The sequence below is a fragment of the Stegodyphus dumicola genome, chromosome 3 (genome assembly GCF_044657685.1).
Source record: "Stegodyphus dumicola isolate Sdum_Otavi_A_Nest chromosome 3, ASM4465768v1".
Lineage (NCBI taxonomy): Eukaryota > Metazoa > Arthropoda > Arachnida > Araneae > Eresidae > Stegodyphus > Stegodyphus dumicola.
In genome coordinates, this window is record NC_140770.1 from 54,076,862 (window position 1) to 54,099,049 (window position 22,188).

The 22,188-nt window shown below is 34.3% G+C and overlaps 1 protein-coding gene across 1 annotated transcript in view; it reads right to left on the reverse strand.

Annotated features, from left to right (window-relative positions):
* LOC118183381 (acetylcholinesterase-like) overlaps window positions 1-22,188 on the reverse strand; it is a 260,837-nt gene that overhangs the window by 77,718 nt on the left and 160,931 nt on the right. Inside the window, exons 2-3 of the mRNA XM_035352898.2 lie at window positions 10,136-10,396; window positions 1,799-1,989 (exon numbers count right to left, since the gene is read on the reverse strand). Coding sequence (XP_035208789.2) covers window positions 1,799-1,989; window positions 10,136-10,362 — 418 coding nt within the window. The 5' untranslated portion in view covers window positions 10,363-10,396. The remainder of the gene's footprint in view (window positions 1-1,798; window positions 1,990-10,135; window positions 10,397-22,188) is intronic.

The following is a 22,188-nucleotide window of genomic DNA, read 5'->3' on the forward strand; positions in this document are numbered from 1 at the left end:
CATGGAATGATGAGGAGAAAGGCTTCCTATGTGCATGCGCATATTCCTTCACTTTCATTGCAATATCGTTCGCTGTACTTTCAATCTGAATTATCGAAATAGTGTATTACCCGGTGACCCATGGTGACAAACGAGTATCCCCGTGCTTCAACCAGTTACCTTTTGTAATAACCCTTGTAAAGTTTATCTTAATCTATCTAACAGTTCACTTTGAGTTAAAGTTACTTTCCTGGCTTTCCTTAATTTCAGCTTACAACTTCCGGCCAGAATGTATTTTCAGAATCGCGTTTTAAAGCAAATGAGGAGAAGAAGTACTTAACTGTGAAGTTTTACTGACTCCGTTAGAGAGCCACCGATTCTGATAAGCGCGCGTTAACCTTTAGGCGATACTCTCTGTATAAAGCTATTTTTGCGCTCGGCCTACTTCAGGTCCTTGATAGCTTCAGTGTTCATTATTCCTGAGTTCAAGCCCAAAAGAAGGCTTCATTGTAACTCCACAAGAAGGAGTCGTCTGTTAAATTTATTTTGAATAATAAAGGGTAATTAACCCTTCGTACGTTTACGTTTCTATCTGGCTGAACTAAACGATTATTCGCTCATCAGTTCTCAACGTTCTAGCCACATTGCAGTAATACAAAGTTTGGAACCTTACACCCTCTGTTACATAAAAAAGCCGCCCAGTCGGTATAGTGGTCAGGGAAGCTGACTACGATGCCGAAAGGCCTGGGTTCGAATCCCGAGAAGGCATGGTTGTAACCGTCCGTCCCTTCATAGAAAAGGCGATGGTGGCCCACCTATTAGGTTCTTCCATAATAAAGAGACCACCAGATCCTGGCCTTGTATAGGTTAATAAATTGGGTTATATTTGTAATTGTTCACAATCTGCCATTGGAAAAAAAATGTTACACAAAACGTGGAACACTAGTTGTAAATAAAATATACTTCACACATGGGCGGAAATTTCTTTATGTCAAAATAAACTTCAAAGAGGTCTAAACGCCTTCGTCACATTTAAAACATTAGCTGCAAAAATGGGCGGAACCAGTTCTTTTCTCATGTCGTTTTGCATTTTGTTCTTAGTGGCTAGTTGTTTGGTTGTTTATGGTAAGGATTCAGTGGAAGTCTCTTTAAAAGAAATACTTATATGGAAAGGTTTCTAAGATATTTGCGTTACGCTGAAACAAAAACTATGATTTCATGCTTTTAGGCCAGTTCGCCTATAGTAAAGCCAGAAAGAACTACCAGTGCAGATTACAATCACCCGGTTACTAGCGGGCTGCGCTAAGGTTTTAGGCTCTTTGCAATTAAAATTTAATTAATACGACGAAATTTATAATATTCGAGCACTACTTTCTAATTTTAAACTTATTTGCTCTTTGGTTTCATAACTGTCTTATAATTCAGAAAGAAAAGCTTCAACGCATATTAAGAACAATAATTTAACCTCATTATTCACATTTGATAATATTAAAGATGCATATATAAAAACCTGTGCAATACGTTGTATACTGCATATAAACTTAATAGTTAATGGCGCAGTATTAATATGAATATAAGCAAACAAAATCTCCCCTGCCCCCCAAAAAATAATAAAGCTGTGAATACTTCATTTTACGTAAATATCAAACTGTTTACGTAATGAAAATTATTCCTCAAAGAAGATGCTATACTATCAGAAGGAGTGGTATGTTATATAAGACAGGAAGATGTCAATAAATATCAAGACATGATATAGACGATAAGCCAAAATTCTGGAAAGTTATAAAACTCTAAGGAAAGTAATAAAAGGAAAGATTACTTTCTGGTCGGGGGTTTGGAACCCAGACGCTGACTGTAAGGCAATCTTCGCTAAGAGGGCTGTTGGCGTTCCACATGGTCGAACCTTTGAATTCACCGAATTGGGTATCATTGATCTGCACGCAAGAATTTGGAGCTTCTGTGGCATTCAGGACGTCTTTCCATGGATCAATGGGCTTTGGATGCCGAAACCTAGAGAAAATATTTTCTTATTAAATAAAAAGCAAGTTCAGATGTAAAAAATCTTACATTTTTCGATTAACGAGCAACTAAATCTAAAAAACAAAATGCTTTTACAAATTAGCAAAATTACAATTTTTCATTTTTTTAACATTTCTAAAATGGGTTACCGTTTACAATTTGCATACAATCCTGTCTGTTTCAAATAATAATGAGAAACACACACACAAAAAAATTTCTGCTCCTCGATGATATATAACATCTTTTACTGATATATAATCATCTTTTTTGAATACTTACATTACTACAAGACTCCATGATTAAATAAAATGATTATAATGAAACCTAGTAACGAACAAATTGTAATAATCTCGTATTTCTTTTCATAATTTTATTTAAATACCCTATAATACAGTGATTTTTTAATATTCTGATATCTTTTTATTTATATAATTTTACGTTCGAAAACTAAATACAGCGCGGGGGGGGGCAAACATTACAACTTTTAAAATTTATATTACTTTTTATTTGAGCTTTAATCTTATTCAGTAGCAAAAACTAACTTTTATGAAATGGCATTGTAAATCATTTTAAGAAAACACGTCAGCTATTTGTGCTTATTATATATTTTTAATGCTTTTAAAAACGTTAATGGTAAGCTTTTGAGGTATTAAATTCTAATCTCAAGTTTCCAGATTGTAGGTTAATAAATTTTTTAAATAATTTCATTGTATAAACGATGTAATTGCTTACCAGACGTCGTTGCATCTTGGAATGGGGAAAACGTAAGACTCTGCCTTTGAACCTCACTTTCAAAAGTTAGCATTATGCTAACGTGTTATGAAACAACAAGAAAGCCCGGCGGTCATACAAAATGACCGCTGTTCTAGATATTATAAATTGTAATTAAAATGATTCGTGAAAAGGTGTCTGTTAATTTAAACTGAATTACTCAGGGCAGGCGGCGAGGACGCCCCTTTGCTTACTACCCCAGTAGGTTTTTTCCCCTTCTACTTGCTTAATTGCTTAAATTAGAATACAATGAAGGAAACCACTGGCGGTACATTTCTTAAGAGCCCACCGCTAGCTCAATCAATAAAGGTGATTTAAATAATGAAATGTTAATTTGCATGTCAAAGATCTCTTTGTACACAACATTCTTGTGTAGATTTTTCCATCATTTTTAAGATCTCCTTGCAGAGGACCATCCAATATTTTTAATTTTACGTCCATTCTTTCACGAACTCTTGAACATGCAACATAAAGTTGACCGTGTCCAAATGCAGGCTAAGGTAAAACAATGCCAACACGCTTAAACGTTTGACCCTGAGACTGATGGTCATAGAAAAGGCAAGTTTTATAGGAAATTGTCTACGTCTCAATTTAAACGGCAACCCTGCGCCGTGACAACTTCACCCCATTGGCTAGTACAACATTTCTTGGGTAGATCTTTCCATCATTTTTCAGCTCGCCTTCAGAGGACCATCCACTATTTTTAATTTTACGTCCGGTCTTTGAAGAACTATTAAACAGGCAACATAAAGTTGACCGTGTTCAAATGCAGGCTCAGGTAAAAATATGCCAACAGGCTTAAGCGTTTGGACCTGAGATTTATGGATGGTCATAGCAAAGACCAGTTTTACAGGAAATTGTCTACGTCTCAATTGAAACGGGAACCCTGTGTCGTGGCAACTTCAGCCCATTTGCTAGTACAGTTACGCAAGCAACCAATAAACTATCGGCGACAAACAGACACTTAAGCCGCATATATATATATGGGGTGAAGTAACATCACCTCCTCCAAAACGGCTGGCTCCCGGGCTTAGCGAAGCACACCGTTGGGTTCCTCAGGTCTGTGGCACGCCATTTTGACCATTCGCGTCTTCTTGGGACTTTACTTAGCCGAGATATTAATTAAAAACTAATTTTCCCCCTACGTTTACCCTACATTTTCCACTTTCTTTCTCGTGTTTTTCCAATTAGAGGGATTTGGGTACGTGCCAAATTCTTTTTTCTCGAATATCTACGGAACGGCGCCGAGTTGAAATTCGCGACGCATATCCTCGGATTCCAAAATATTCTCCGAATCCATCGATACCGTTCTCATTCATCTTCGTACGACTTTAATCGGTTGAGATATTAATTAAAAACTGCGGAAACGTTAATTTCCGCGCTCATTTTTCCGAGTGGCAAGAATAAGCTATCGGCGACACACACTTTAGTTAGCCGCTTATATATATAAAGATACTAAGTTTAAAACTAAAAGGCAAAAACATGAATTTATCACATTTATGGGGGATGGAGAATCACTCTGCTGTGTTTCTTTTACTCTCAATTTGCAGCTGAAATGCGGCCTACTTTAAGGCTTACTACACTGATCTCCAGACGTGATACCCAGTGATTTTTAATTATGATGTCTCCTGAATTACGCGTATACATTGATGCCCACTTCACTGTCAAGTTGCGTTAGGGCGAACCATATCAGCAGTGCCGCTATAAATGCTATTTCTGCTGTCGTCGTCAGACGATGTTCATTAATAAGAATACAACATTCATCATTTACATGAAGTACTCAATATTCTTTTACAGATGGGGTGACTTATGGCGATAACTATGAACTTTTGTATTTAATATCCATAAAGAAAGAATACGATATTAAGCATTTCTGTACTAATATTTTTCCTGTTTTGAAAATTCACTGAAAAACATTTTTTTTTTCGAGTTAATTATCTTGGGCTTATCATAGAAATTCTGAAATAAAGAGTTTTATATCTAGAAACTGAATTATATTTCTTATATCCACAACACTCAAAGGAAGTTAAATGTCAATTATCAAAGAAAATCTCCAATATTTGTTTCCAAAATCTCTGGTCTTTGTCTGATACTAAAGAGGTATAAAAATAAAATAACATAAAAAACTATTACTAAAAATGAAATAATAAGTACTTCATGAGTTATCAAAGAACATTTTCAGCCTTTGTTTCAAACAGACGTCAAGGAAAAAAACTCTTCTGAAATCCATTTTACCATCCTTTTTAGGGAAACAGTCCTTTATTCTGTTTGTACGTACAGATTGCATGCAAAAGCGTCGTTTATATGGACTCGAAAGCTGTCAAAACCGATATTTTCATTAATATATGATACCCGAAAATTTTCGAGATTGCAATACTTACTTTAGTTGGTACAAAGGAATAAAAATAGTTATGACGTTTGTGGTGTTGCGCGGCCCCAACCTACACGCAACAATAATAGTGACTGCTATGAACTGGAAAGTACACAAAACTCTTAAGAAGGGTTTAACTCCCTTTTTATTCTAATTTAGAAGTTACAGATGCGTGCACTTGACGCTCACAAACTTACGCCGACCCGGCGGTAAAATAAAAATAAGAAACTAAAAATGAATAATAACAAGTTACTACCTACGAGGCTCTCTAAACGTAACTAACCTAACCGCGTTCTAAGATACAGCTGATATTTCAGCAAACTTCTGAATATTAAGTTGAAAGATTCAATTATCTGCCGAGGCAAGCACACAGGCCGAAAAGCGCGGTTCTTCAATTTCTACCTAGCCACCTTTACGCTCGTGAAGCAAGAAAGCACAGTTTCGAACTTGTTTCCCTTCTATTTAACTCAAAATTACGTCTGCTAAAGATTTGAATACTTTGCACGTTCTACTAAAATTTACATACTCTGGCATTGGCAATTCCAGGAGAAAGTAAGGCTTGACAGGAAAGATAGTTTAAACTTAAAATAAATGTTAGTTAAAATAAATATAAACCCTACACGTTTAAAATATATATAGGTCAGTAAATGGATTAAAAAACGTTTCATTTCACAGTCACAAAGAAAAATGCTAATGATAAGCATAAATATCTTTTCTTCGACCGGAATGTCTTTTTTACGAATCACAGAACTGACGTGTACAATCTGGGCCATTTATTTCAAAATAAAATGATGGATTTGCCTTTAAAGCCTGTATACAGTCTGTTTCATCAAAGATTGCAAATCTAAATATATCTTAAAGTGTGAGTCGTGCAACAATGCTAAAGAAATAACTGAAATACAGTAGACATTTTGATATTTTGTGACGAGTTTAATCACTCGTAACAATAAAATAATTTAAAGTTCTCACGAGCAGAACACCTAAATGGAAAACAAAATTTATTGATAAAAATGTTTTTATAAACAAACAAGAATTGTTAAACCACTGAATACTGAACCTAAATACCGAAAACATGAGCTATACATGTTAGATTTTCGATTAGAAATGTTCTAGAACATTCTGAATACAAACTTCTAGAAACTGTTTATTTTATTTCCAAAAACATCGTTACAGGGGTTCCAATGTTATGTTTATAGAAGCATTAAAATTAAAAATATTTAAATCTAAGGATACTCATTTTTATACAACACCAAATTTTACGATATGGCTGTTAGTTTCATAGATATAAAGACATTTACATCAGATAATTTTGACAAATTTTATATACCAAAGAATAATTTTATTTTTCTACAGAATATATCTGATATGTCTGCAACTTTCTTTATCGAAGAACTGGTTAAAAAGTTTAATTTCTTATGCTTTTAATAAAACGCGTCGCAATTATCGTAGTCTTATAAGGTTGCCTTATTTGATACATTCTTAAAACTAGAACCAGTTGTGATCAGTTGTTTAAGACATATTTAGTCGAGAAGTCTTTGTGATTCGAAATATCTAAGAGATACGAGTTGATACAAATTTTTGAAATTCTAAAGATAGAACTTGGTTATTGCAGATTGAGAGGTAATTTTTCACACTACTGTGATCCATGAATTTGTTACATTTCTAGGTCAATGGCTTCTGCCTGGATCACATTATCTTCGAAGGACCAGTCCACTAAGGTCTCCAAGAGCTTGAAGCCATTCATAATCTAGCAACTGAAAAAATTATGACTACAAGTTATGAAGATCGTACCCCCTCGTATCCTTCGCCCTCGCAGTAGTACCGTAGAACGGTACCACTGCGAGGGCGGGAGAGACGATGCTACAAAAAGAGGACAATAAAGAAGGCCGTAACCTTAGAAATGAAATAGGAGTGAAATATATCTATATATAATTTCATTTGTAGTAGCAATATGCTATATCAATACCAGCCAGTTGATGGCTTGTGAATTCCTTCTTTGCAGCCTGTGGCATTCTTAAACGGCAAGTTGAAGAATAAATTACAATTATTGCCTGCAAACATTTTAATGCACATTCATCTGTACAATACATAGATATGCAGTATAAATAATGCAAAGCATGCAAATGAAAATAGGTTTTGGTAATCTAAGTAAGAGTGTATAGTTTAGTTATATTTTATATAAACAAATATGAAAAATATATTAAAACGGCATTTCGAATTTTTTATATGTAAAATATCACATTTTGTCTCTCTGTTAGTCTGCTTGCAAAACTACTTACAAATCAAATAAACAGAACTAATATCTTAAAGTAATCCATCGCTATTATTCTAAAATACATTCTTCAATGCTTTCCAAAAAAATGCATTAAGTGGCCTACGGCGACAGCATGAATCTGAAATTGGTCTTTGTGGATACAAACGTTCGCCCCCCACCCTGCGACAGTACAGATGTGAGAGCCACTCAGACGGTATAGTTGTTAGGGAAGCCTACAGCGGTACAAAAGAGCTCGGATTCGAATGTCGGAAAAAACATGGATGTTTGCCAATGTATAGCGTCTGCGCAGCACGAGAGCATTCTAAATATGCGGCGAGTTAAGAGAAGGTTGGTGCATGGAGGTAGGAAAGGGAGGAGGGGCCATTCCGCGCTAGAATTGAAGCACTGCTTTGAAGCTTGGGTCACCAGACGGGGTGTTCTTTGTTTACATTCAGAAGCTCGCTTGACAAGATTCTGATAGTATTTCGACACACGACAGTTCCATAGAAATCGAAAAAGGGACACTCTCTCATGAAAGAAACATTCATAGTGTAATGAATAATAGCAATTTGTATAGTTTACTGACATTTACGCAAAAATCACATCTTGGTTATTTTTCGATAACTAACAACAGCGATTTTGATTATGAATTTGTTTTATAAAATTCTAAGCTGTTGCACTACAAAAATATAGATTTTAAGAAAATTGCTAAAAGAGATCTGCCAAAATTTATTTTCTAGAAGATTTGAAAAGTTTGAAACTTGATGGCTAAATGTAAATATAAAATTATGTATGTTAAAATATTTGTAATTAGGCACATAGGTCAGATTAAGTTTTTATTAAATAGAGTAACGCATGCAAGGGCTATCTGCCTAAAGAGAGAGATGCCATCGTGGAGGAATTTTGAAGAAAAACTGACCTTTGAGTGGGTATTAAAAATAATACTTATAATTTTCATTCAAATTATATTCATATATATTTTTTATGTAAAACTTTCGGGTGTATGCTAAATTAGTGTAAATTACTTTACACGAAAAATATAGTGAATGCACAGAAATTAAAGATTTGCACATGCCGGAAATGATAAATAGGAAATATGTATGGGTATTTATGCATGTGCTTGCAAAAAGCATGTATCTGCCTTTGACAAAATACTTAAATATTCATTAAATTATTTATATATGTATTTGAAATGAAGAATTTATTCACTTATAAACAACTGTGAAAGTACTGTGAAGAAATCCAATGATTAAATGTATCTAATTTATAATGATTATAAATGTTATCTAAATATATAATATACCTTAATATTGAATTGTAAACATAAATTGAAATCCTGTTGACAAATAAGTTATAAAATTATTTAAGCAAGAATTGTTCGTATTGGAAAGCAATCTGTTAAAAGGTATTGGAAAGCAAATGCTATGAGATGCGCACTTAAGAACGTAATAAAGAGTTTTGGAATATGTATTGTTAAAATGAAGGGTAAAAAAAATCTGATAAGTATGATTAAAAGAATTATTCCCTTTACATTTTATAATAACTCAGTTACAAGTTTTAAATAATACTTAAAAAAAACTTATTTTATTCCCTTTCAGAAATGTTTAGAGAAAGTCAAATACTATTTAATACCTATTTAATTATTAGGAATTAGCGAAATACTTATTTAAAGTATTTCGGTAATTCCTAATAATTCTCTAATTTAAAATGAACCGAATAGAGCATTAATTATAAATTGACTTACATTTTTCGATTTAAAAGAAGCCAAAAAATCATGTCGTATTTTAGGAAGAAGCTCTATAAATAGAAAAGAAATAATGCATAATTTTAATATTAATAATACAATAAACTTTGATCTTAATTTTTGTACCTTAACCGAATAAAATCGAATTACCTTAATTTTTTTTTCTAATGTAATTAACGAAAACTTGTGAAAATATTTCATTCAAATTAAACCATTCTGAGAAAACTGTCCTGTGAAAAGTATAGCATTTAATTCCGTTCAGAATGAAATGTTGTTTAAAAATATGTTGTTTTCACATAATTAGGACTCTGAAGTGTTGTAGAAAAAGAAAATATATACATTTATATGTATATTTGCGACGTAATTACAAAATATTTACATCCGAACGCGTCAAATCCCATTGAAACTCAATGGTAAATGACCCAATGTTTTGGTCACCACGTAGGGATCGCCGGTGCTTCAGAGCAGGGTACGGAGAAACTTGTTTAGGGCGACACCTCCATGGTGGTTACAAACGTTCGACCCCCACCCTGCGACAGTACAGATGTGAGAGCCACCCAGACGGTATAGTTGTTAGGGAAGCCTACAGCGGTACCAAAGAGCTTGGATTCGAATGTCGGAAAAAACATGGATGTTTGCCAATGTATAGCCTCTGCGCAGCACGAGAGCATTCTAAATATGCGGCGAGTTAAAAGAAGGTTGGTGGTAGAGGAAGAGGGGCAGGAGACCATCGGACAAGTCCCCCCCCCGGGTGCTGTCCATCAAAATTGGGGGTGGAATTCAGCGAAGTCGTACTGTCACCAGTATGGTGCTCAAGGCTCTTTCCAATGGCAAACGCAATCTTGCTGTCCTTGCCATGATGAAGTTCTTGAGCTTGTTCTGATGTTATCGTCTGATAAGTGAGATACGTCACAATAACAAAACAAAAACAACAGATGTGAGGGAGATCATGGTATGAAACACAGTTAAGAAAATCATACTAGTAAAGTTCACGTACCTGTATTTCCCTACAGGAGGTTTCGCATAGGGTATTCCTAAAAAGGCATCCACTTCCTTGCCATGGCCGCTCAGCATAGTAACACCTCTGACTGGGCCTTTGGACGTATGCACGATTAGCGATTCGTCGTCGGCACCGCGAGTTGAACGGCATTCTGCGAAGTAAGTCAGTACGAAGAGCAGCAAGATGGCGTGACGTGTCACGATGTGGCTGTGGTCCGTATTCATTGGGCAGCGAAGTTTTATTCTACTATAACATACACTAGAAAGAAGAAGAAGAAAATAAAGGGTACATCATTTTTATATATTATAAAATATACGGTAAATTATGGCAGTGCAAAATTTCAGAATAACGATATTACAGCTTTTAAATAAATTTAATTAATATTTATTATTTGTAGTTATAAATGCAATGATAATTTTAAAAAAACGTTACCGCAATTATCATCTTCAGCATGAAATGTTTGAAATACGCGATATATTGCATCATGAAAATTCGAAAATATGAAAGATGTTTAGCGACGAGTGAAGTGACGTTGCAGAACGTTTTCCTTAGCAATAGCTGCATTCAATGCTGTAGATGAATCGTGACCGGAAATTAAAAATTTCACTTGTTAAAAATGTCTAGTTAAACAGTATTTAGTAAAATGCATTATATCAATACTCAAACATCCCACATCTTTTCTTGCATTATCTTAAATCGACTTGTTTTTCTAATTTTCGTGCTCGAACTGTAAGTTGAAATGACAAAGGTTCAGAGTTATTATCAAATTTACTGTGTCAAACCAACAAAACCGCAGCAAACTACGATTGAATTCTGGCAAATTTGAGTTATTAAAGCATAGCGTTTTGAATTTTTACGAAACAACTGCTTCCAACAACATTTTGAATTTCAACGAAAGTGCAAAAACAACAACAAGAGAGTATTTTTAGCGAATTATATGGGAAATAAAAGGTGGTAACACTGCATCTACAGAGTAAAGTAATTAGTGACAACAATATTATTAAGGACGTTTCCGTTGTATTTACCCTTACCTTAAAATAATGCAAGACTTTAACAAAACCTGCACCCAGGTATCACCTTCTGCATGAAATATGAGAAAGCATTATTGCATTTTCAAAATATTGGAGTATAACACGATGCCAAAATCACTATTGATGTGATGGCGAAGGTCATTTTCCTTTCCAAAAATAACAGAAAACATTCTTTTATTTTTAATGTGTATGTGTTATAAGGTATTTCTTCCGCCTTGTCTTCCTGCTTCAAAATAACCTAATGTCTCTACAGTGGCGCCCGAACTAAAAAAAGATGGTGGATGATGATTCTCCACCATCAGAATTTGGCGACTGTGTCCCCTAGTCCTCAGTCGTCCTTTACAAGGGGCAGTATATAAGGTATTTCTCCCGGGTTCTTAGCATGCTTTCGTGGTGTAATGGTCAGCACACTCGGCGCATACTCGAGAGGCCCGTGGTTCGAGTCGCCCGTGGTTCTTATGCCTTTCTAGTGTAGTTGGAAGCACGTTCGGCTAGAAAACGGGAGGTTCGAAGTTCGAGTGCCGGAGGAGGCATTGTAGATTTTTCTCGGCTTCTTGGATTGTAAAAAAGATCATTGACTCTATATTAACACCTGAAAAGGTGGTGGAGGACAATTCGTCACCACCAGTATTTGGTGATTGGACCTCTTCTCCCTAGTTGCCCTATAAATAGGGAAGAGTGTAAGGCTTTTCTTTTTTACTTTTCTTGCGTGTGCTTTCGTGGCGTAACTGGAAAGCACTTCCGGCTACCAGTCGGAAAATTCGCATTTCGAGGGTACTGCATAATTTTACTTTTTCTGTTTCAGAAAATATTAATTACTGGACATTTGTAGTGGTTACGAACTTTGAAATTATTTTAACATTAGATATTTCTCTGATATAAACGAACTTCAGGCATTTAATGAAGGTATTTAGGATCACAAAAGATCCTAGTGCATAGGGCTATTATAGATTCTAAAGAACCGCACTGACATTATGCATGAAACTGAAAATTATGGGGTACTTTAATAATTCTAGTTATAGTTCTGAGACACTGAATCATAGCATATTTATTTGAAAAGCGCACGATTTCAGAGTATTATATAAGCTTTGCTATTAATGTAACAAAATATAACTGCGCTTTCAAAAACAATTGCCGAAAATCGATCACATCGTTTTATATACACTCATGTCCATAAATTAAGGATAATGCAAAATCAGGCAAAGGAAGAGTTAGAAGCAAAACAAATCTGACTTATTTGTAAAGCTTATTTATTAAACAAAAGGTAAAGAGCAAAAAAGATGCTATATGTTTGATATTATTAAAAAAATTATTAAAAAAAAATAGCGATTTTTTTCTCCCTGGAGCAAATTACAAAAAAAAAAAAAAAAAAAAAAAAAAAAACCTATTTACAAAAACCCAATATTACATGGTTGGTATAATTGTTAATACATTGTATGTCTCCCAGACGATGCAATACAGTCCGTACAACGCCTAGGCATGCTGAGTATCAAATTATCGATCTGATCTTGGGGGATATTACACCACTAAAAAGCAATGCTCTCCGAAGTTCCGGTAGACATGTAGGAGGAGGTTGACGGGCTGCAACTCGTCGGCCAAGTATGTCCCACATGCTCTACTGGATTCAAGTCCGGTGTGAATGCTGGCCAGTCCATACGGGTGATATCCTCCGATTGAAGGCATTCGCTTACGATGTTTGCAAGGTGAGGACGGGCGTTGTCAACCATAAACACAAATTGGCACCCCGAAACAAACGTACATGTTGTTCCAGAATGACGTCCCGATAGATTTGGCTTGTCATAGTTCCAATTTGAACATGCAGGTCAGTTCTGGAACCCAGAATAATTCCACCCCAAACGAGCACCCCTGCACCACCGTAACGATGTCGTTCAATAATGTTTTCTTGGTGGTAACGAGTACCTGGAGCTCTCCATATGAAAGTCCGGCGAGAATCAGACTGCGAACTAAACCTGGACTCGTCGGAAAACATCACACAAGCCCACTGTTGCGGTGTTCACAATGCATGCTCTCTACTCCAGGCTAACCGCATGCGACAGTTAGTTGCAGTATGTGGAACGCATCTGACAAGTCTACGAGCATATAGACCGATCTGCCCTAAGCGTCTGTACACGGTCTGCGTTTAAATTGTCGTACAAGTGACTGAAGAGAGCTGACGAGACAGGTCTGAGGCTGTGCTACGCCTGTTTCTTTTGGCAGTACCGGTTCTCATTCGGCGTTGTAACTCTGCGGCGACCTGTGCTGTCGCGTCTACTCACATTACCATCATCTTGGAATCGTTGCTAAAGCCTGGAGATGACACTCTGGGCAATTCCAAGTTCGTCTGATACTTCCAGTTGGGTACGCCCACATTCCAGAGGGCCGATAATTCTACTACGTAAAAAATCATCCAAATGCGTCCTTTGTGTCACAACTATTCGGTTATTGCACTGACATGCTTATAAAGCGCCTGCGAACAATTTTACTTCTTTGCCTGTATTCCTTATATATCACCCTCTTACACTCTCGTCATTGTGACGTACCATCGGTGTCATGTGGTTACTTCCTGAAATTTGCATATGATTCTTGAAGATGTGTGTAGTGATTTTACAGGTGATATATTTATTTTAGAGTTCGATTTCCGCGTGACTCCAAATTATCCTTAATTTATGGACATGAGTGTATATTTTACTGATTTCAGGTATTAACCCTTTTACCACTTACGAATTTCTTTTTTCTGTCATTTTGTGACCAAAAATAAGCATATTTTTATAAAATTAAAAATTTTGAATTCAAATCGGTTACATGAGTTTAAATCAGTAGTCAAAACTGTTTCAAGTATTGCATTTATTAATTTAAGATAATTTTTATTTACTGCGAAAATAAGGGATTTTTACCGAACGCTGGCTATTTTCTGATTAAAGTACGGAACTGAAATGAATACTTTACAGGCGATAAAAGAAAACATGTATTTTTTTAAATACTTACATTTCTAATTTTTTCAAAATTCAGCTTTCGCTTGATATATTTTACAATATGAAGATATGCAGAGTCCAATAAGGAGAGGGATGCCTTCGTGGAGGGCTTTCTAAGGGAAACTGGCCCTTATTCACGTCACACATGGGGAAAACCACGAAAACGCCCGCTTACTGGGAAGAAGGAAAGTCGGAAGATACACATTTCGAGGGTACTGCATATTTTTACTTTTTCTGTTTCAGAAAATATTAATTACTGTACATTTGTAGTGGTTACGAACTTTGAAATTATTTTAACATTAGATATTTCTCTGATATAAACGAACTTCAGGAATGTAATGAAGGTATCCAAACTGGGAAAAGGGCAAATTCGGGAATAAAATTGTCTTACGAGAGGTTGGGGTTTAAGTCTTGATTAGATTAAAAAGTCATAATCGGGTTAAAATATTTAAAAAAAATTTTAATGCGTAATTTGGAAAATACGAATTATTAAATTTGGCATAGCAACGGTTAATCTACTATAATTTCGTTTTCTGGGCATTCATTAAATATGAAAAATGCAATCTATGGAATGATAGTTTCAAATAGAGATTCAGTGCCATGATAAAAAATTATACTATTGTCATATCACTTAAGTCACGTAATTAAAATGACACGCGAAATGTATATCATTATACACTTTGATATACATTTAAAATTATATATTATTACTTTATAAATTATATATTTTTATTTTTATTTAAAATTATTATTAAAATATGATTACGTACTATAAATTGGCAAATACTGAGCCATAAGAATTGGATCTGAAATGCTATGAAATGCATAAAGCATCAAAAGCTTTCAGAATCTGCAATAAGTTTTGATTTGATTAAATAATTCTTCCATTATAGTTTAACTATTGAATCAATTAACATGAAATATTAGGAAACATTTTAGGTAGTATTAGCGTTACATTATGCACGGTAAATCCTCCAAAACGGCATCCTTCTCCAGATAGCTATTTAACGCTCTGCCACGATAAATAAACTAATCTTTGTCGTTTAGACTAGAACCAAGATTATCTAGCAGTGCCGAAATGATGAATTCTGATTTAATACGCACAAATAAAAAAATTAAAATCAAGCGAAAATTAATCCATACTTTCCCAGAAAAATCTTGAAAATATACCACACAGAATTTTAACTACATTTAATTGCTTGACCCATTATAATACATTTTTACGCATTTTTACATACATTACGCAGGAATTATTACCATTACGCAGGAATTTGATTCTCAGATATGTGAATCGTAGATCATTTGCAGCTTAGGAGTAATTTACTAGTTTAGTTTTCAGGATTTACAAATAATTTCAGGATTTTTCAGGATTTACAATTAATTCTATTGATGACACCAAAATTTTCTGAGATTACTGATATTCATGTGACGAATGTTTCGAATGAAATTTTTCCTTTCGCTCTGTTTTAGCCACATTTACAAAAGAACCAACAGTATTTTGCACAGTCTATTTTTTTATATACCGGTTCTTCTTTCTAAGCATTTTTAAATTTTCATAAATTTCTTTCAGACTAACAGTGTCAGCTAATGGTGCTAATGGAAATTCAGTTTTGCTATTAAGAATTATATCTGGGCTAGTAATAGCTAGGAGCAGAAAATCGGATATAAAAACCAAAGTATGAAAAGAGTTTACAAGTAGAAAAAAAAATATCTGAAAGATTTCAGATTTTAACAGTTGACCAAAAGGCTTTGTCAAGGTTTTTCATGTTCTAGCTTAAATCACAATCTACCAGTCTGCTGCTGCACTCCTGCTAACTCCTTTTGTTTTTCTTTGTCTTTTTAGCTTTATTATTAATCATGGTTTTTTTTCCGTACTTACGCCATATACAATTCAGCAGCAAAATTACAAAAAAATTTAAATGCAGCTTAGCACCATATGTTTAGAATTCCCGATGCCGGGTTGAGTGCTGGAATATAGATTTTTTTTCTCATTTTTCTCATATCAATGTTCAGTTTTCTTAGTAATATGGCTTACAAAACGTTTTTTATCTTTTTATTACTAACGTTCTGTGTGTTAATTTTATTTATTAAATACCACGTTCCTCGCACTTACGCCACACAAAATTCAATTCAACGGCAAAATCAAGAAGTATTTAAAAACAGCATATCTTTAGAATTTTCGATAGGCGGTGTCGAGCGCTGGAGATAAAAATGTTTTGTTACAGTGCAGGGCTACCTGTACTCGCTCGCAAATCGCTGAGTTTGTTAATCAGAAAGTCATTAAAGTTTTACATAATAGGAAATAAATAATAAAAAATATATAACTCAATTCTCCGAAAATATTGAATAGTTTTATTTAAACAGATCATGACTTAAATGCATTTTTATTATTTAAGTCAATCTGACTCAAAAGTTACAAACAAATATTCTAAAGAACTGAATATATTGCTTTCAACTAGCTTACTTTGTTAATCCAGAACACACAGATTCAATTTGAAAGATAAGTATCTTGAAATATATATATATATTTCTCGAAAGGAAGCTTTGCGTTGAAACCAGCTCAAGGTTGGCTGGTAATTTTATATTCGTACATATTAACTTAAACACTCGCAAGTGTTAAAATAAAATAAACTGAATGTGTTTTAATTTTGTGTTTGTTTGCTTGATGGGTAACTATAATGTTGGTGATAATTCACTGCATATAACAAACGTAACACGTTATTTTGAAAGGTAATATACATCGCTAAGTTATTTGAAACCCACAGCGAGTGTTACACGAGTATTAATAAAAACAGATAAAAGATGAAAACTCAATGGGCACATGTTTGAATTTAGCAGACCAGAAAATGTGAAAAACAAACATTTCTTATTTTCTAACAAAATTTTTGTTGAACATTAGATAAGCTACTTCAGGAAGGATATACATTTAGTGCCATGTTTTGCTCATCTCAAAATTAAAAGACGTTTCTATTTTGGAACTAAACAGTACCCACAAAATACATTCCTAAACCCAAAATCTTCTTTTACAACTGCAGCAGAATTTTCTTGATTAATAGTGACATGGCTGAAGTCATGACATGTTTAAAGTAATAAAGAAAGAATTAAAGGAAGACAACGTTAAACTCGGTTCATACAGCTTAGTGCATAACATCAAATGAAACCTATGTACGTTTCTACTTTCTTTAGCTAATTCTTCAGTCGTCTGTAAACATCGAGAATATTCGCGTCTCTTAGCCCAAGACAAACTCGTTTGGTAGTTATTCTGCTTCTTAAGTGCTACGCTGGGGCTAATTAATCTGATTCTCTGCCCCTAAGAGATAATTAGACTGGGCAACCGTTAAAACAAAAGACCTAAGCGCTTGCAAGAATTCCTTTGTTGCGTTTTAGTTAATCTTAAAAGCAAAGACTCGTATGGATGGTTATTTATTGTGTTCATAATGAAATGATTTGATCTAATATGCTGCTTATTTAGCTTAAGTCTCATACATGACCTCGAATTGCAATAAATTTCCAATGCATTAATTGAAATTAAGAAATAATAGCACAGGTTCAATAACGGTTCTTGAAATTAATTAAGATTTGTCAATAATAATTTAGTCATTCTCTAAAAATAAAAGAAATTAGCTGTTTTTTTTTTTAATGTTGCTAAATAAAATGCGTAGAAATGTAAGAACATTAAATTGCAAATAATTTTAACATAACCAAGAATACTAAACACAGATATTGCCAGTGTGGTATGGTTCATCTAAATGTAGCATATTTAGCATTTATGGAACAGGTGATACTTAATATTTTACTCCAAAGTGATAAAACGCCCTTCTGCTTGATATAAAAATATCCTGAAGTCGTTTTGTTACCATTTTTACTTCCCACTCGAATATATTGCAATGGTCTGTATATATTCATAAATAAAAAAAGACGTTTCACATATTCACTAATTACTACAGAATATTATAATACCAAATAAATTAGTAATAAAATATTTCCATAAAAACATATCTATAAAAGCTATGGAGTAATAAAATTCGCGGAAAAATATATTGCCGACATTTACGCCATAAAAGTTCAAAATAATGCGATATTTAGATTTATTTTTTTCTTGACGTGCTATTTAGATAGGAAGCAAGTTTCGATAGGAAAATATTAATAAATTTACCATTAACTATCTAAAAGAGAAAAGTTAGAGCTACCAGCACTAACTCCTTAATACGCAACAGTAAGGGCCGCAAAATCTATATAATATAAAATTCATAATATAAATGGTAATACTATATTAATAATTATGAATTATTAATAGTAATAATTGATAATATAAAAGCAATATCATCTTAATTTCTAATGCACAGAATGTCTTTAGAAGATTATCCTTAGGCCATAAAAATGTAATGTAAGTTAAAACTAGGATAGACTAAAATAAATGAATAAAATTGTAAACATATAAAACAAGCAAATGAAGATTTAATTTTAACGAAGGGGAATGGAGGGAAAAAGTGCAAAACGGATGAGAAAAACAAAGGAAAGCTATGTTATTGTTTGGAGTCCATAAAAACATCTTCTTTTGTTTTATTTACTTATTATTTTGTTATTTTTATTTATTTGCTTTTATTTATTTATTTATTTATTTATTTATTTTTAATGCCATTTACTGTCTTTTTGATTTTCGTTAGGTCTCCCTTCGTTAGGTCCCAAAATACATTTCCTCCACAATCTTCTTTTGTTTCTGTTTCTGCAGTTGCTCCAATTTTTTCTCTTTCTGAACTCAGCTTCATGGTCATTCAAACTCATTTCTGAACTCAATTTCAGTCATTCCTCGACATCTTCCCTATTAACTTCTAAACTATCGTTTCTGTCTAGAGATACAATATCAAAGATAACAAAAATATCCCCAGTGTTAAAACCCGCAAATTCCATGTCTGCACCATAATCTCACCCCTATTTCCTACAGGCTGATAGCATATTGATGTACACTGTGCAAAAAAAAAAAAGGGGGGGAGCGAGGAACGGTTCTACACTCTTTTGCAAAACAATCGAAGCACCATGAAGGAAATGGTTGTTTTGATGAAATTGAATATCCGTATAGCTCAGATAATAAAATGATTTAAAAAATCAAGGTCAGAGTACTTGTTCATGGTTCACAATTACTCAATGAGTGTTCAAATTAGTAGTTGGTCGAACCGCCCCTGGCAGCAATGCATGCATGAATTTGTCGAGGCAAGGAGTGATAGAGGTTCTTAATGTCATCCTGCGACACATTATGCCAGACATTCATCAGTTGTCGCACAAGATCTGCGATATTTTGTAGTGCCCGAATCTGGTGGCCTACTCATATCCCAGACACGCTCGATTGGTGAAAGGTCTGATGACCTTGCTGGCCAAGGAAGAGTATCAACTGCACGGAGACAGTCCAGAGATATGCCATCGATATGTGGTCTTGTTGGAAAACGGCCCCAGGATGACGTGCCATGAAGGGTAATGCAACCGGCAGCAAGATGGTATCAACATATCGTTCAGCTGTTAAAGACGTATGGAGAAAGACTAAAGATGACCTGCTGTCATACAAAATAGCGCCTCACACCATAACACCAGGGGTTATGGCTGTATGACTTTGTAAAACAAAAGCTGATTGGGACCGCAGGCCCCGTCCTCTCCAGACACGAACACGGTGGTCATCTGCTTCAAGAGTGAAGCGGGTTTATCGCTAAACACTATACGATGCCAGTCTAATGGCAGCCATGATGATCGGCTGCGACACCACTCCAGACGACTCCGCCGATGTTGTAGGGTCAAAGGCAAAGGCCCTGCCTTAGGCAAGCGCCGTGAGATGGTGGACAGTACCACGGGAGGTATAGACGTGGCTGTAGTGCGTTGAATAGTCGACAATGATACCGTTGGGGCTGTTCGGGCCTGGCGAACAATCATCCTATCTTGAATCGCATTTGTGCTCCTTGGCCTTTCGGAGTCTTCATTTCGTCGACAATTTCCTTGTAGCAACAATTGCTGCCAACGTCTTTGCACAGCAGTGTCTGTACGCTGCAGGTAGCGGTCTATTGCTCGGTATGACCAACCAGCTTCACGCAACCCTACAATGCGACAACGTTCGAAGTCGTTTAGTTGTCTGTAACGTCTTCGATATCGTCGTAATGGCATCTTTAGTTGCTTCTTTACGGAATTACAGAGGCAACTACAAAAGAAAAGATAAATTTTCCGCCTCTGTTACTGGTTTTATACTTTACGAATTGCGCACTAGAAATGCGCGCTATGATCACAATTCATGTTCATTTACATGTTCGATCAAGATGTTTTTGCATACCAAATTTTGTCAGGATCGCAAAAGTGCTTCTTGATACTTTGATTTCTTTGCAAAAGAGTGTATATCTCCCGTTTCACTAGGCTGATTGTCGAACTTCAAATTGCGCTTTTCATGTCTTGGAAGCGCGACTTACGATATATATTAGATTTATATATAGCATTGTTCTAACATAGGTATTTTGACACAAAATCAGATCTTTTACTGAAATAACAAACCAATTTTTTTCCATATTTGGTTTCTACGAATCAAATTATGGCTAGATATTAAATGTTGTAATTTTTTGTGAAAATTTTATGGAGGAATTTAAAAATTTAACTTGGCGTATTCTTCTTCAGTTTGAGCCAAGAACAATTCACTTGGCAAACTTAATATATAACAACCTATTTTCCTTTCCTTTTCCTTTTTTTTTTCATTGTCCACTAAGGGAAAGAAAATCATCGTTTGTACTTTGAAATAATTTTAACAAAAACTGCGTAAACCATATTTTTGTTATTATCACTAATAATAAATACGTCAGATTTCAAAACACGCCAAAATGTAAATTCACGTATATTTTAGGAAATTTTGAATAAAAATCTCTAATTTTTCACAGGGATGCTTAGAAACACATCTACGATAAGATGATTAAAAAAGGTTTGTAGGTTAAAATTCCAATTTTTTTCGAAAAATTTATAAAAATTATTTTAATAAAATACAAACTTAAGAAATAAATCCTAAAATACTCGCATATTTTATTTGGAATGAATCTAAATTTCGAAATGTGAAAGGAAGAATCACATATGTTTAACATAAAAAGAGATATTAATAAGTATATATATCAAATTCAATTTACATTGAGGGTATAAAATTTTGAGAGCTAATGTTTTAAAAATTACTCGTGCGATTTTTACAAAACTTGGCATTTTGGTATAATTTGAATCCTAAAATCGAAATATGGGAAAACATTGGTATGTCATTTGAGAAAAAGCCTGATTTTGTGTCAAAATACCTGTATTAGAACAATGATATATATATAAATCTAATACATATCCTAAGTCGCGCTTTGGAAACATGAAAAATGCAAGCTGAATTTTGTCAATCGCCCCAGTAGTAACAGGAGATATAGAACTGTCATATTTTTTTTCACAGTGTATGTTACCTGAGGAGAGGTTTTGTTAATTATACTTAAATGATGAAAATAGTAAAATGATGCTTCTTGAAGCACTGTTTATAAAAAAATTATTTACGTCTGATATTTCATGAGACTCCTTCAGACTCCTACAGCCTTAAAAATGTGGAGAATGATAAATCTTTCTCTTATTTCCGATAGTCCAAGACGCAATGCATTTGCCGCTTTCCGTCTGTCTATAGGACATGATTGCCTTGCCGCCCACCTGCCACCTCCTGTAACACCTGGGTACCTGGGCAACAAGGCCCTACCCCTAATCGAATAATAAAAGTTTCCTAATTGATACTTCAAATTAACTAAACAATAATGTTATAGTAAGTTTTGGAGCATAGCGATATTAAATAATGATTTAAATAATTAAAGTTCTTTTTATTTATTTTGGAATTTTTAAAATTTTTTATTATTTTTATTTTAAAGTTTTTTTATATCTGTAAAATGTTACACTGTACTGTTCGAGCTAGGTGCAAGAACTTGAAATAAGAGGGATTAACACTTAGGCAAGTACGAAAACATTTTAGTGCTGCTAGTAAAGAATTAACATGGGAGCATGACACATGGAGAAATTCACA